At 44.2% G+C, this 16,031-nt stretch overlaps 1 protein-coding gene across 3 annotated transcripts in view; it reads left to right on the top strand.

Annotated features, from left to right (window-relative positions):
• The window catches only part of mgll (monoglyceride lipase), a 28,440-nt gene extending 14,046 nt beyond the window's left edge, over positions 1–14,394 (top strand). For all 3 annotated transcript variants that reach the window (XM_087177625.1, XM_023419985.2, XM_087177626.1), the window contains exons 2-7: positions 257–363; positions 3,809–3,945; positions 11,188–11,298; positions 11,436–11,525; positions 12,660–12,875; positions 14,251–14,394. In XM_087177625.1, coding sequence (XP_087033751.1) covers positions 3,838–3,945; positions 11,188–11,298; positions 11,436–11,525; positions 12,660–12,875; positions 14,251–14,382 — 657 coding nt within the window. In that variant the 5' untranslated portion in view covers positions 257–363; positions 3,809–3,837 and the 3' untranslated portion in view covers positions 14,383–14,394. The remainder of the gene's footprint in view (positions 1–256; positions 364–3,808; positions 3,946–11,187; positions 11,299–11,435; positions 11,526–12,659; positions 12,876–14,250) is intronic.
• The last annotated feature ends 1,637 nt before the right edge of the window (positions 14,395–16,031 follow it).

The following is a 16,031-nucleotide window of genomic DNA, read 5'->3' as shown; positions in this document are numbered from 1 at the left end:
TATATATATATATATACACACACACATATACGTATACATGTGTATACGTATATGTACAGGACCAGTCAACGTCCAATGGGAATCTTCCTGCTTTAAGCTCACCTCCTCTCCATCAGTTGCTCCATCTCTATCAGCTGGTGGAGGAAACACAACACAGACATGATCTGTTGGTTTGTCTCTGGGTGAGAGAGAGACGGAGAGAGAGACCAGGTCTGCATCTATGAAAACTTGAATAAACTTTATCTCCCTCCCTCAGGGCTCTGGTGTTCGTGGCCCACGGGGCCGGGGAGCATTGTGGGCCGTACGATGAGGTCGCACAGAGACTGAAGGAGCTGTCCCTGCTGGTGTTCGCACACGACCACGGTGAGTCACAAACACACACCTTACACTGCATTAATGCACACATACATGTACACCCACGCTCAGGGCTGCTGGGTGTTAGTCAGTTCACATCTTCACAGAAAACCAGACTGACGAAGCCTGGGAGACACAATCAGTTAGACCTGGTGGTACATGGCTCTGTGTGTGTGTGTGTGTGTGTGTGTGTGTGTGTGTGTGATCTTACAGATGTTAGAGATGTGTAAGACGGGAACAAAGTTTGTGAATGTTGGTTTGTTGTTGAGTCTTGTTTTTAGCTTAGCTAGTAGCATATGACTGTGAGTCTGTCCTCCTGTAACAAACCAGCCCACAGCTCGTCTGTCAGCAGGTTGTTATGACATCATAGTTCGGTTCTGTTGCTAGGCGACATCTAGTGGTCGTAGTAATGATGACGGGAGCGAAGGGGAAGGTGTCGGTGACGTAGAATAAAGAGAGTCCACGTCAGGAGGAGGTGGTGGATGTGGCACAGGAGAGCGGTGTGTTCGATGCCTGGTTTCTTTCTGTTATCCCTGACAGTTCGTTGTTGTTATTGTAACTATGACAACAGAGATTGTCTAATGTTGAGGAAGTGCTTACTTTAACCCAAATCACCATCTTTTCCTTAACCTAACCAAGCCATGACCGTTACTATAGTAACCTTGGTGACAAAGGTAGGTACACCACTCTCTGTAAAGCCTGTGTGTTTATTATTGTAACCATGACAACTGAGGTCCAGTACACCGTCGCCGTAGGGGCACTGTTTGAGGAGACGCTCCTCTGGGTCCAATCAGAGGCTCGATGGTTGTTCGGGTTGGGGGAGGACTGTCGGTCGATCGATCAATCGCTCTAAATATTTCCTCAAATATTGGCGGGAACATTAAAGGAACGTTAATGTTTCCCAGAGGATGAACTCTGACTCATCAGTATTTTCTGGAAAACATTTCCATCAGCGTCGGCTCTGTTTTGGGTTTAGCGTAATTAGCAAAGATGCTAAACATGTTAGCCTCCCTGCTAAACGTCAGCATGTTAGTGTTGTGTCTGAGCTAATGCTCAGTCCTGCTGCAGCAGCTGTCGACTCTGAGTCTGTTCTCATCAAGAAGAATGTTCTGTGTTTTTTCAGTCCATATTTAGAGAAGCTGCTCCTGTTTCATCGTTTGTTTTTGCTGAATGAAACGAGAGGAGGAAAAGAAACAGGAGCAAAACACTTAGCTGTTAGCTTGGTGCTAATGAGGGAACGGCTCAGCGGCTGTGAGGCTGTGTGTTTGTACAGGGCAGGTCTTAGATACAACAGGAATGTGTGAAGTCATGTGACTGTGCTGCAGAGAACATGTTGACTAACTCTGAGTAACAGAGAGACAGAGCAGAGTCTCAGCTGTAAATGTGGAAATATTTACAGAGGTGAACGTGAATGAAGAGACGACATGATAAAAGAAGGAGTGAGTGATGAGGAGACTCAGGCAGCACACGGAGGAGCAGTTTGTTCACAGGCTCACCGAGAAATGTCACACTGTTAATGGAAAATACTGAACTGGAACAAGCCCCTGTAGACACACACACACACACACACACACACACACACACACACACACAGATTTACTTCTAGGTCTTGCAGAGACTGCAGGTTTCCTCCTCTGACTGGTGTAAATCTTGAACAGTGTGGATGTAAAGAACCAGCTGATCATGGATTGTTTGTGAGAGTCGACAGCAGCAGCCGAATGCTGCACTAATCATGTTTGTCTTCTCATTACATTATAGGATCATAATGGAGGTTTGACATTTAATTAGATTCATGCTTCAAAGTCTCTGAATTCATCAATGCAGAGATTATTTCTCCTACAACTGAGCAGCTTCACCCGGAGCTCATCATCAGGAAGAATGTCGTGTTTGTTCATGATTTGCACAAACATATAGATCAGGAATGCCATGGTTACGGCCCGCGGGCCGCACCCGGCCCGATTGAACATCACATCCGGCCCGTGGGTTGATATGGGAGAGCTTTTTTTTTTTTTAAATTTAATGTTTTATTTTTAAATTTTATTTTATTAGATTTTTGACATACTTTATGAATCCTGCGGAGCTGCCTGGTTTGACTCTGAGCACGGAGCGGGAGACAAACAGCGCAGTGGATCAGTGTCTGCTGGGTTTATGTTGTTGGTGTGTTTATTTATTTGGATTCCCATCAGCAGCTTCTCTTCCTGGTCCGCTCGGGTAAACGTGACATCATCATGTCAGTTTAAATCAAAGAGAGAAGAGGAAACGAGAAAATAACAAGAAAACACAGATAACAGTGAAACTGATAATGATAACAACAACGAGACGCTCCCTGATTTATCCAATCATGGGATTCACATTCACGGCCACGAAGAGCAACACGTATAAGTTCCTCCTCAATGATCATGAAGTCAGACGTGCCGTGTGCAGAGGGCTGCTGCTCTGTCATTGGATGTTTCTTTAAGCCTTTCAAACACTTTCACTTGTTCATTCGTCTCTACTGTAATAACAGAAGATGTGGAGTCAGTGGAGTGTGCTGTCATTGATCCGGTGGGGGGGGGGCTATAGATTAGCAGCTCTCGATCAGTCAGCTCTGCTGTGATTGGTTATTGATTTCCACACTGTGTGTTTCTCTGCTCGTCAATACTGAAGCGATCATCACAGAGTGAAGACAAGCTGCGCTCAGTATATTTAGAAACACACACACACACACACACACACTTGAGGTGTGTGAATGTTTAGGAGCTCACTCATGCTATTGGTTCAGTGGTCGCCGTGGCAACCAGCCTCACCTCTCAGCCACTGCTGCAGAAAACTGGAGGAGAACACGTGTGTGTGTGTGTGTGTGTGTGTGAATACACACATACATATTCATATATGTTTCCTCCATTTGTCAGTCTTCTCTCTTCCTCTCGTCCTCTCACTCATCTCTCGCTGTTTTCCCTCCACTTCATTCGTCTTTCTCTCCATTCAACTCACGTCTTCTTTTCACTCTCTCACTCTCTTTCCTCTTCCTCCTCCTCTACTCGTGGTCTTCATTCTCCTCTTTCTCTCCTTCATCTCACTCTTTCTCATTCCTTTCTTCTTCCTCTCTTCCTCTCCCACCTCCTGTTCTCTCCTCTTTCTTCCTCCATCCTTCCCTCCACTCCTCCTTATTCTCCTCTCCTCTCACTCTCATCCCGTCCTCCTTTCCTTAATCTTATCCTCAGCCATGTCTCCCCCTCCATGGGTCCTTCCTGTCTTTCATTCACCTCTGTTAAAGTTTGAAAAGTGAGGGATGTATTTGTCAGATATCAGTCACTCGTCACCTCAGGGAGAGAAACGAGTTGAAGAAGCATCAGCCTCTTCAGCTGTGAAAATGTTGAATTAAAAATCTCTTAAAATCATAAAATTACAGTGGGAAAATATTCTGTCCTCACACCTCTTCTTCTTCTCCTCCTCGTCTCCTCGTCTCCTGCAGTCGGTCATGGTCAGAGTGAAGGAGACAGGATGAACATCAAAGACTTCCAGGTTTACATCAGAGACGCTCTGCAGCACGTCGACCTGATGAGGTCACGTCACCCCGAGCTGCCCGTCTACATCGTGGGTCACTCCATGGTAGGAAACTGTCCATGCTGTGTGTGTGTGTGTGTGCGTGTGTGTGTGTGTGTGTTACTGAAGCTCTTGTTTGTCTGTTTTGTTTGCTGTGAAATTACATAATATGCTTTCAGCGGATTCACAGCTCCTAGTACAATGTGCCACACACACACACACACACACACACACACACACACACACACACACACACACACACACACACACACACAGTCAGTATGCAGTGGTTTGTGTGTCAGTTATGAGTCGGTTGAATCCGGCTGTTTTAACGTTACTGTCAGGAACAATAATAATCTCAAACATTAAAACCCTTAAACATCACGTTCTTCTTCTGTGGTGACGTTGTTCAAACTGCTGCTCACCTTTCACACAGTGACACAGATTCAGTCTCGGGGTCACTGACCTCATGTTCTCTGTAATGTAAAGACCAGCACAGTGAGGGTCAGCGTGTTTATGACACACACAGCAGCTGTAGGCGTCATAACGTTTCCTCAGTGAGAATAATGTCGAGCTGCTGCCGAGGAGTTCTTATCTTTCCAAAGTCTTAAGGGACGGATTCATTAATAATTAATTCATCTGTCTTAATCGATTGATTATTTGGTCATGAAGTTAAAAATGGAGCAGGTTAGCTTAGCATAAAGGCTGTGAACAGCTAGCCTGGCTCTGTTCAGTGACACCTCTGACACACATGTTAAATAATGAGCTCCAGATGTGCTGACAGGCAGATTTTTTACAGACAGTTTCCAGCCTTGGTGCTAAGAAATGTTTCCAGCGTGTAACTTCCCCGAAAACCACAAAGAGTCATATTTGCTTTCAGTTCATATGGATTTGTAGCCCTGGGTAGAGCCATGCTAGCTGTTTCCATGTGTTTCCAGTCTTGATGCTAAGCTAAGCTAATCCCCTCCTGGCTCCATGTTTGACTGGCAGCCCTGAGATTAGTCTCGGTCCTGTCGTCTGATTTCATCAAGTAAAGAGGAATTTATTGACTCTGTCATGGACAGTTTGTCTCATGTAGTTTACTCTGTAATGTTCAGTGACGAGGGTTTAATATGCAACTAAAACATTTGCTAATTATTCCATGAATGCTTCTCGTTACCTGCTCATATCAGTTGTTGTATCTGTAGTTACAGTCAGCTCTGCAGAAACACACGAACCAGGATCTTATTCAGAAGTTTTATGTAACACTTGGACACAGAAGCTTGAAGGCCGACGAGGGAACTATTTATAACTGATGGGTGTATTCATCCTCTCTGTGTTGTGTTCAGTGACCCAGTAACTGCAGCGAGCAGAGCTCAGACAGTCCTGATGAGTTATATAAGAACCCATGGCTCTGTGTTTGTCGATGCGCCGACCTCTGAACTCTCTGTGGAAGGATCGAGCTGCTCAGCTTCTGCTTCAGTGTTTGATCATGTTACATGAAGGAGAATCTGACTTCACTGTCACAAAACAGGAAACAGTAGATTCACCTGTTAAAGTCAGAGAGTTGAGACTGAACAGACACAGTGCTGGTTCTGATGAGAGGAAACTCATTACAGATCAGTGAAGCCTCGTTATCTCACAGCACACACTCCCTCCTGTCGGATCCATATGTATAAATATAAATCTGCAACAGAAGCAGTGACGAGACTTTCACCGACACTGAGTATCAGCAGGAGGAGGAGCAGCTCGTCCACTAATCAGCAGGTCGGTGGTTCGATCCCCGGCTCCTCCAGTCCACATGTCCAAGTGTCTTTGGGGGAGACCTGTGTCGTCTGGGTCGTTAAGACAGAACAACTCTTTATAAATACAGTCTGTGGTTTGTTATTAAGAGCTCGTTTATTAAAGATTTATTCATTAATGTGACTGAATCTTTATTGATGCTTTATAACTCAGGAGAACTTCACTCTGATGGAGTGTATCCTCCTCCTTCAGTGTAACAGCAGCTTCGTCTTTCAGCTGCTTTATTAAATCTCCAAAAGAATTTGTACCAATCACCAATCAATAATCAATTTCTGCGCAGAAATAATGGATTTCAGAACCACTGTACCTGTTGTGTCACGGTGGAATAAGAATGAAGCGTCTCTGTGTCGTACTGTGAAGGTTACACTCTTCTAATGAAGCGAGATCTGCAGATTGATTAATTATTGTAGTTGAAGACTAATTTAATTAGATTTAATGAGTGACTGTTATATTTGTATCTGCAGAACTGATGGTTTATTAGAAAGAGAGAAAACCTCTTTTCATAATGAGAAACTTCTGTTTTTATTGATTCATTGAGTCGTTCGTTTGTTTTATTAATGATATTGACATGATTTTCCACAGTGAAGCTTTGAGTCTGTGTTTAACATCAGACTGAATGAGTTCATATTACAGCTCTGTCAGTTGAAGCGCTTCATTAATCCACCAGCGTCTCCTTCACAGACCTTTTATGGCTCTGCTGTGTATTTATGTGAAGAATCAGGTTCATTGGAAACAAACTGTTTAGTGTGAATGAAACTGTGGGTCCCAGACGGAGGCTGATCATCTGTTTAAACATCAGACTGTAAATATTAGGAAGTGCTGTCCAACAACAGCTCCTCCTTCCTTTCCTTCTTCTCTCCCCATCTTCTTTCCATCTCCTCTCCAACCTCTTCTCTCTCTTCGTTCTTTCCCTCCATCACATTTCATCACGTTATGTGCTGTCCTTCATAATCTGCTTTCATTTCCTGTCTTTTTTCGTTTGTTTCTCGCCCTCCCTTTGTTTTGCTTTGGATTCGTTTAGACTCCTTATTTTCTTTTCCTTTCTTTCCTTGTTTCCTTTCCTTTGCTTTTCTGGGAATCAGACCTCAGGTTTGGGAAACCCAGCTGTGTTTCTGTGTTTTTACAGCTCTCATTTCCCAGTTTCCCAGCGTAGTGACGCCTCATCCTGTTTCTATTAGCCTGTTCCTGTGCAGCTCCATCTGAACATGTGTGTGAACAGGACCAGGGTGGAGCACGAACCACAGAGACAATGGAAACCACCCGTGGCTCTACAGTATGTGCAGAGACACTCCAATGATAATATCCTGAGGAGACGTGGGGCAGTTAGTCCCGGTGTCGAGTTCATAAAGGAAGAATCACTCCTCACACGTTTCCTGCAACACTGCCAGCAGACAGCCAAATATAATAAGAAAGGTCTTGTTTTATATTATAGTTCATTCATTTATTTTTATGGATCTTAAATTTTTATTTTGTTCAGATCCCTGATGATGACCTCATGCTGTCAGGTTTAATCAGGTGTTTTCAGCCTCTTGTTATTATGACTTTGCAGATATTAAAGGTGTTCAGAGGAGGAAGCTCGCTCACTGTGGTGATCAGCTGACATTTGAAGCAGCAGGTCAAAGGTCACTCCTTCAGTGAAATATCTGAACATCTGTCAGATGGATGGAGGTGGACATTCATGGGTATTAGACTCTGTATCCTGAATCTTCCATCAGCATCAGGTTAAAATGTTGATGTGTCCAATACTTTGGTTTAAAACCTGAAAACTACCGACGCTGTCGTCAGTGTCAGAAACGCGTCGTGTTACCGCCGGTTAGAAAACGGAAGCAACACGTTAGAATAAGATGGTAAATATTACGACTCCCTTCTTCCTTCATTCACTAGGAAACACAGTCAGTAGTTTGTTCTATAGTGAACAGTTATTGATTATTCATGATCATTGAGACTCATCGCTGCAGCTGCAGCTGCTCCACACACACACACTGGATTCACTCTATTTATACAACTTACAGTTACACAGTGGATCAATGGAGACCTGCTGACCTCAGCTCTCAGCACTGTCAGGGTGAGCGTGTGATGATGGACGGATGGATGATGATGGATGGATGGATGATGATGGATGGATGAATTGATGGATGAATTGATGGATGGATGAATTGATGGATGAATTGATGGATGGATGGATGATGGATGGATGGATGATGATGGATGGATGAATTGATGGATGAATTGATGGATGGATGAATTAATGGATGGATGATTGATGGATGGATGATTGATGAATTGATGGATGGATGGATGAATTGATGGATGGATGGATGAATTGATGGATGGATGGATGAATTGATGGATGGATGGATGAATTGATGGATGGATGGATGAATTGATGGATGAATTGATGGATGGATGAATTGATGGATGGATGATTGATGGATGGATGGATGGATGAATTGATGGATGGATGGATGAATTGATGGATGGATGGATGAATTGATGGATGGATGAATTGATGGATGGATGATTGATGGATGGATGGATGAATTGATGGATGGATGGATTAATTGATGGATGGATGGATTGATTGATGGATGGATGATTGATGGATGGATGGATGGATGATTGATGGATGGAGGCTGTAATTGTGAAAGTGCTGCAGGATGAAGTGAAGAATTATTTGATGATTTCCTAAAGAAGAATCAGCGTGTCTATATTTGGATGAGGGAGTGAAACTGTGAGCTAACATTGATGTGTCAGTTCAGTGTGAGTCACAGGTGAAGTGCAGCGGCCCGTCCAGCTCCGGCTCCTCCCCACTCTTCCTCATTTCTCTCGTCCTTCGTCATCGTCAGTGTTTCTGGCTCAGGTCGTTCGTCCTCCTTCCTCAGTGCCAGAGTTTTATGTAACGGTTCTTCACCTTTGTTTGTTCAGCTCTTTATCCCTCCATCTCTGCCTGCATCCATTCCTCTTCACTCTCATTCTGCTCTCAACCCCGTTTCATTTTGTATGTTCTGTTACATAGTTCTCATTTTTCCTTTTTGTCCTTTTATGAATCAGTGAAGTGAAGTTTTTATTGAACATAAATCTTACTCAGTAGGAGGACTGGAACAGAGAAGCTCTTTAACAATCTGACTTCACATCATCAGTGACACATTTCTAACTAAAACCAGCCCAGTCCTCTGATTCAGCCTTTTCTGGACATTGTACGACCTGAATGATGTACGACCTGACCTCGAACATATTTTCCTTTATTTTCAGTCCGTTTATCAGCTCTTTGGTCTCTATAATGTGTGTCCGTTATCCATTTAGTCTAAATAAGGTCCATTATACAGCGGCCTGGTTTGTATAATGATCATGTGTTTCATATATAGATGTTGCAGTGTCAGGATGACGGCTGTGTAGTTCATATAATGTGAGTATTTTAGCTCCTCGGGCAGTTTCTGACGGTTCAGTCCGGCCAGGAAACAGAAGCAGTATTCATCCTCCAAATGAGGAGGAATCAGCTTCTTAACGAGCTCCTGTCTCAGCCCTCCCTCTCTTCTGTTCACACTCATCTCTCTATCACTGGACTGAATGTGTGTGAGTCAGTCATGTAAGTGTGTTGATCAGCTGTTTGTGCAGAGGTTTTGTTTCGGTGTCGTGGTGTCGTGGTGTTTACTCTGATGTTTCAGTGGAAACTCGTCTTTGAGTGCGTGTTGGATTGGACTGTGTGTGTTTGCGTGGGCTGCAGTGTGTCAGTGTGTTCCTGTGTCTTTAGAAAATGTGAGATTTTCTGGTGGGAAATGTTTTGTCTTTCGCTGCTTCGAGCCTCTTTTCATGAAGCCGCTTCGTCATTGGCTGCAGCCTGATGAATATTCACACCAGGGACAAAGAACGCTCACATAAACAAAGTTGAAGCCAATTAGTCTCCAGAAAAGGAGAGAGAGGCACAGATTAACCCATGAAGAATCAGTGTGTGTGTGTGTGTGTGTGTGTGTGTGTGTGTGTGTGTGTGTGTGTGTGTGTGTGTGTGTGAACCTGCACTGGTTGTGTATGAGAAGAGGAACCACCCCAAAGTGAACCATGTCTAATGTATTTGAGTGTTGTCTGCCACAGAGCTGCTAACGATCGTGGCCTTACATCACAGGCTTTAAACCACAGTCCCAAATGTCGCCATGGGAGCAGAGGCGTGGCCTAGTGCGGCCGCCTGCTGCAGCCACACAGTGCGCATTGTGCCCAAAGAGCTGCGCGTTCACTTTCACATTTCTATCCAGTCTGTGCAGAGCAACAGGGAGGAAACTCACGCCAGTCTAAACAAAAGACAGATTGTTTTATGTCGGTCTTGACCTCTGAGTAGTTTCCCACTGCTTCAAGCATCAGAACCTCTCACCTACTTTACTAAGACCTTCCCACTCTGTTACGTACCCCTCCATTTTAACTCCTCAAGCTGTTTTAATTTGTGTTGTTTAAACTTTAAATCCTTCTATTATTTATCGTCCTGGTGATTCTCCATCATCAGTCTGGGACAGTGGATCCTTCAGTCCTAACCTCTCGCTGCTTTCACCTTTTGAAGATGGAGAGAATCAAACACATTCTACCTGTGTCCTCCTTCAGTGTCGGCTCGACTCCTCGTGTTTAACGTGAGGCTGGAATCATGAAGCCTTGTTTTATCAACACAGAAAGTAGTGGAGCAGTCAGAGAGCACAGACCTCCACCAAGGCCGAGAACAAATCAGAGTATTGTCTGTATTTTTGGATGGATGTTACAGCATCATTAGATGATAAAAGTGTCAGTCTGAGGTTCTTCTTCTAAGCATTCAGTCAAATCTGATCTGAACTGGAGTGAAAACCTTACAAAGCAAAGATCGAAGCACATTACACCAATTATTATAAATTAACAGCTCAAGAGTTAATTTCACAAACTTCTCAAGTACAATGTGTTTCATTGAGATTTTTATTTTTGTGTATTAATGATGTGCCGTGTTCTGGAACCATGTCTTTTATCTGTTGGTGAAATAAACATCTCCAGCTCCTGCACTGAGCATCTAGCTGCTCAACAGTGACCTAAACATGACCTAAACATGACCTAAACATGACCTAAACATGACCTAATCATGACCTAATCATGACCTAAACATGACCTAAACATGACCTAAACATGACCTAAACATGACCTAAACATGACCTAATCATGACCTAATCATGACCTAAACATGACCTAAACATGACCTAAACATGACCTAAACATGACCTAAACATGACCTAAATATAACCTAAATATGACCTAAACATGATCTAAACATGACGTAATCATGACATAATCATGACCTAAATATGACCTAAACATGACCTAAACATGACCTAAACATGACCTAAATATGACCTAATCATGACCTAATCATGACCTAAACGTGACGTAATCAAGACCTTAACGTGACCTTAACGTGACCTTAATTTGACCTTTGATCATTTGATTGAAACACAAGTTTGAAAACTTTTAAATGTCAGATTCTCATTTGAGAAAATGAAATGTAATCTTCTTCTCTCCCCTCAGGGCGGAGCGATCTCCATCCTGACGGCGAGTGAGCGGCCCAGTGATTTTGCTGGAGTGGTTCTGATCGCACCGATGGTCCAGATGAACCCGGACTCCGCCACGCCATTCAAGGTATCACATGATCACTTCATCCGCTCGTTCTCTCTCTCCTCTCTCCCCTGTCCTTCCTCACGTCCAGGACTGAGTCATCTCACTCTGCACCTCACGACGGAAGGAAAACAGAAGGTTTTGTTTTTGGTTGTTTGCAGGTTTTCCTGGCGAAGGTCCTGAACCACATGTTACCCAGCCTCACTCTGGGCTCCATTGAGTCTAAGTGGGTCTCAAGGGACAAGACAAAGGTGAGGATGTGTGTGTGTGTGTGTGTGTGTGTGTGTGTGTGTGTGTGTGTGTGTGAGAGACCCTGGGTGGGTTGCATTGTTATTTATAATTATACAAACAGGTGCATGTAGTGTGTGTTTATATTGGACTCATATTTCTTGTGTAACCTCGAGCTGAACCACAGGAGAGACAAACACACACCGTCGCTCTGAGCTCCATTGTGTTTGAACCTGTGAACGTGTTGTGTAGTTGTGTGGTTTGTGTAGTTGTGTGGTTGTGTGGTTATAACATGCTGTAACAGTAGGATCCCACATCCTGCTTCATCTGCTTCCACATCACTTACAATAAACACACAATAGACTCAGTGAAGAAGAAAAAAGTCACAGTAGTTAACAGCAGAAGAAGAAGACGCTGACAGAGACAGAGACCAGCAAGTCCGATAAAAAGTCATTTACATCTGTGTCGCTGTTGTTTCACAACTTAAAGTTGTGACTGTTGTGATAAAGTTTTCCAATAGTTGTGAATTACTGAAAAAGGTTGAACAGTTAAACTCCTGAACACAAAAGTATAAATAAAGCTTTAATGTGATTTACTGATATAACCTGCAGTATCCTCTAACACATGTCTAATGACATAAATCAGATATGAATGACTAAATATGACCTGACACACAAACAATACATCTCTAATATTTTTACATGTCATTAACTGTCCACAGTGACGCACGATGTGGAACCATTAGTTCAACACACAATGAAAATGAGTGATTAAAGAGAAATAAATCATTAACAATAATAAACTGATTTTCAAGATAGAAAGTCAGAATTCAACTAAAATTTAAACAACAGCCGGTGACCACAACGACTCAAAGACAAGAACTGGCTCCAAAACATTCAAGGTCTTCACTGGAAAACTGTTTCAGTTCACAGGAAGACGATCAGGAGCAGACGAGCCCAGCAGACAGCAGAAGGCTTGTTAATATAACCACACAAAAATCCAGGCCGTACAATACCGCTGTCTACGTGTCACAAATACACAGTGGTTGCTATGGTTACATGAAAAAGCAATTGAAAAACATTGACTGTAGGAGGGAGAGTCGACCTCCTGAACAGCTGATGGTTTAATGTAAAACAAGTCCCTGTGTCTCCGCCCAGGTGGAGGCTTATGACGCTGATGAGCTGAACTTCCACGGCGGGGTGCGGGTGTCGTTCGGCATGCAGCTGATGGGGGCCGCGGCTCGCATCGAGCGGGAGATCCCGTCCATCAGCTGGCCCTTCCTGCTGCTGCACGGCGACGCTGACAAGCTCTGTGACATCAGAGGCTCCAAGATGATGTACGAGAAGGCCGCCAGCTCCGACAAGAAACTCAAGGTGGGGGCGGTTTGTTCACAGGGAATTTTGTCTGACTGACTTTTATGGGTTTTTTATCCTTATTGAAAAGTACGGTGGCCCTGAAGCTCAACACACTGCAGCTGAAGAGAACACAACACAAACACGTTCAGTGTTCACTCCCACATCTGGGCAGATTCCAGCTGTTATCCTCTGGTGTTCACTGATAGCTGGAAGATTTTCTGTGTTTGCGCCAGAATTGGTCCAAATGTGGAAGTAGCATTTGACCATTGCGCTGTACGTGGGCCAGACTTGGGCCAGACTTGGGCCAGACTTGGGCCAGACTCGGGCCAGACTCGGGCCGTGGAACTGGGACGTATCCTGGGCCAGAAGAAGCAGGAGCATGATGTAAGGTATCTGGGGAAGACAGTGAAATGGCATCAAGCAGCTTCACTGTGTTCTCACTGTCTGTTACTCTCAGAATGAAAGTGTCACACTGAAGAAAACCTGAGCTCAATGTTGGGAAGTTGCTTCAGTTTGAGGTCGGAGACGTTGAATTCTCTGCTCAGCTCATTTCTCTGGAGACAGGAGTGACTGTGATTGCACAAACAGGCTGCGTTCACTGACAGACTGTTTAACTGCCATAGACTCTTCCTCTGCAGAAGGATGTGTCTGTAAAGCAGGAAGTGATGTCACATGGTTCTTCACAGAATCATGTTTCCTGTTCAGCTCAGTGTGAGTTTGTCTCCTGAACCCACTGAGTTCTGAGTTCAGATTTCTGTCTTTCCTTTGATGATTTTCTCTTTTGTCAGTGGTTAGTTTCTTTATCTTAGTTAATCTGGTTAACTAGTATTTTGTTTAACGCTCTGAGCTCATGAGGTTAGTTATGGAGGTGGACTGGTTTAGGACCAGCATGCACTTGGGTGGGCCGATGGTTTTTACCAGAACAGGAAACATGATCCTTTTGTTCCTTTGTTTGTTTGATAAATAAATCAAACCAAACTCCCATGATGCATCAGTGGCCTTTCTATGCCTCCACACCGGCGACAGTCAGAGCAGCAGCCATTTTGTTTTCAGGTTGTCTGATACGATGTCTCAGTAACACATTGACACAACGTCTTCAGATTTAGTAAAACGTTCACCGGGACTCAAGGATGATCTGACCTCTGACCTTTGACCACTTTGGGGGTCAGAGGTCAGCGGTCAAGGTCAGTGTGACCTAGCCATTACTCAAGACTTCACACACAGATTTCACACAGATGTTCATATTATCTGAGACTCTGGATGAACAGGATGTGACCTGGAACTAGTCTGAGTGGAGGAGGGATACGGAGGAGGTGGCTGTGGTTGGATGTTTGAAGACAGAGCCAGCTCCAGTCTGTCTGACTCTCTCTTGTTGTTCTGAATGTCTGTCCAGGTGTATGAGGGCGGTTACCACGCCCTCCACCACGACCTGCCGGAGGTGGCCGAGTCCGTGCTGAAGGAGGTGACCGGCTGGATCACAGAGCGCCTCCCCGCCACCACGCCGCCACAACAGCAAGTGTCGTAGAGCCAAGCGTCAGAGCTCAGTGTCCTGCAGACCCAGAGTCACACATCACAACACTTCTGTGTCTAGTCTGAGGAACACAGTGGCGCATTTAGACTGACATTACTGTTCACTAACAGTAACCCCCCCCCCCCCTGTACCTGTCCATCAAACACCTCCTCTTATTGTAGACACTCACACTCTCAGCAGCTGTTTCCCTGCAACACTTCCACTCTTTCATTAAGGACATTACATCATCATCATCATCATCATCATCTCATTAGAGCTCAGTCAGAGCAGCTCCAGACCAGCAAGGGTTAAACTTCAGTGTGCTGGGAGTCAAAGTGCAATATGATGTCATCATATCACCCATGATGCTTTGCTCATCACATTCTGTTTAATTAGCAAAGTACCATGTTACTGATCTGCACAGCGACACAGGCAGGTCAAAGGTCAGGAGTGGCACCTGATGGACAGTCTGAGTGTAGCTGGGTTTCTCTGATAATATTATATTTCTCTTTCTCTCATAAAGTGATATTTAATTCATTTTCCTCCCAGCACCTCCGTTTACTGACGCAGCGACCAGTGACACAATAATCTTTTTTCTTTATTGACCAAATCAAAAATAACCAGGAGACAACCCAATAAACACAGGTCAAAGTTCACACATTGAGTCACAGTAAACAAACAACAACATATTAATCAGGCTTGACGACCTAAACAAGATATTAAAGGATAAAATAAATAAACAAAACAAAACCTTTATTTTTCAATCACACCTCGCCGTCTGCTTCAACAAGCCGTTCCACATTTCTGAATGTTTTCGACATCATCATTTATTTTTGTAATTTTTCCTCGTTAATGTTGTTGATAATATTCATAATGTCCCTGAACTGAACTAGAACCAATGTTTCTAAAGAGGAGGGAAACCAGGTGAAGCTGCTTCTCTCTCTCTGCAGGTGGCAATTAGAGCGAGAGCACAAAGGGTCAAGAGGCCAGAAAGTCTCTCCTCTGTGTGACCTCTGACCTTTAGGGTCACTGTTAACTTCACAGTTAAGACTCATTAAACTGAGGCTGCAGACTGGGGCCCAGCGGGGGGGGCACAACAACAGCAGATCACAGAACATCAGTCATTTTACCCAATCACACATTTCTATTAATGATGTCACAGTGGATCCAACCTCAGAACCTCAGAACTCAAAAATTACATTTTTAATTCTCATAATTTTAGGACAGTTTTTCTTGAAATATTGGGAGTTTAAAGTGGAAATTTCAGATTTTTCCACCAGTGTGTGATCCTCCGTCATGTCGAGTCCCGGGACATGAAGCTGTTCAAGCTCAGTGTAGTGAAATATATAGAAAGCATCAGTCTGCAGCTCCTCTGTGTCTTCATCACTCTCAGTTCAAAGGGACTCGTGCAGAGCGAGCAGGGGAGGCACAGTGCCGTATCCACGGTGACCGTTACTCACGTGTAACCACAGCAGCAGGCCGGCAGCAAGGCAGGATTTTTTTATTCCATCTTTCATGTGTAGTAACCACGGAGACCACGACAAGACTGAGGGAATGAGACGAGTCTGTGGCTTCATGTGTGCTGCTCTGTCTCTGTCTCATACTGTCTCACCCCTTCACTCCCCTCTCTCTCCCTCTCTCCCCCCTCTCTCCCCATCTCACCC

The sequence above is a fragment of the Seriola lalandi genome, unplaced genomic scaffold (genome assembly GCF_002814215.2).
Source record: "Seriola lalandi dorsalis isolate HSWRI2012SDOR001 ecotype SW California unplaced genomic scaffold, Sedor1 jcf7180002054615, whole genome shotgun sequence".
In the NCBI taxonomy this organism is placed as follows: domain Eukaryota; kingdom Metazoa; phylum Chordata; class Actinopteri; order Carangiformes; family Carangidae; genus Seriola; species Seriola lalandi.
The sequence above is the reverse complement of the archived record's forward strand: the minus strand, read 5'-3'. Positions and strand labels throughout refer to the sequence as shown.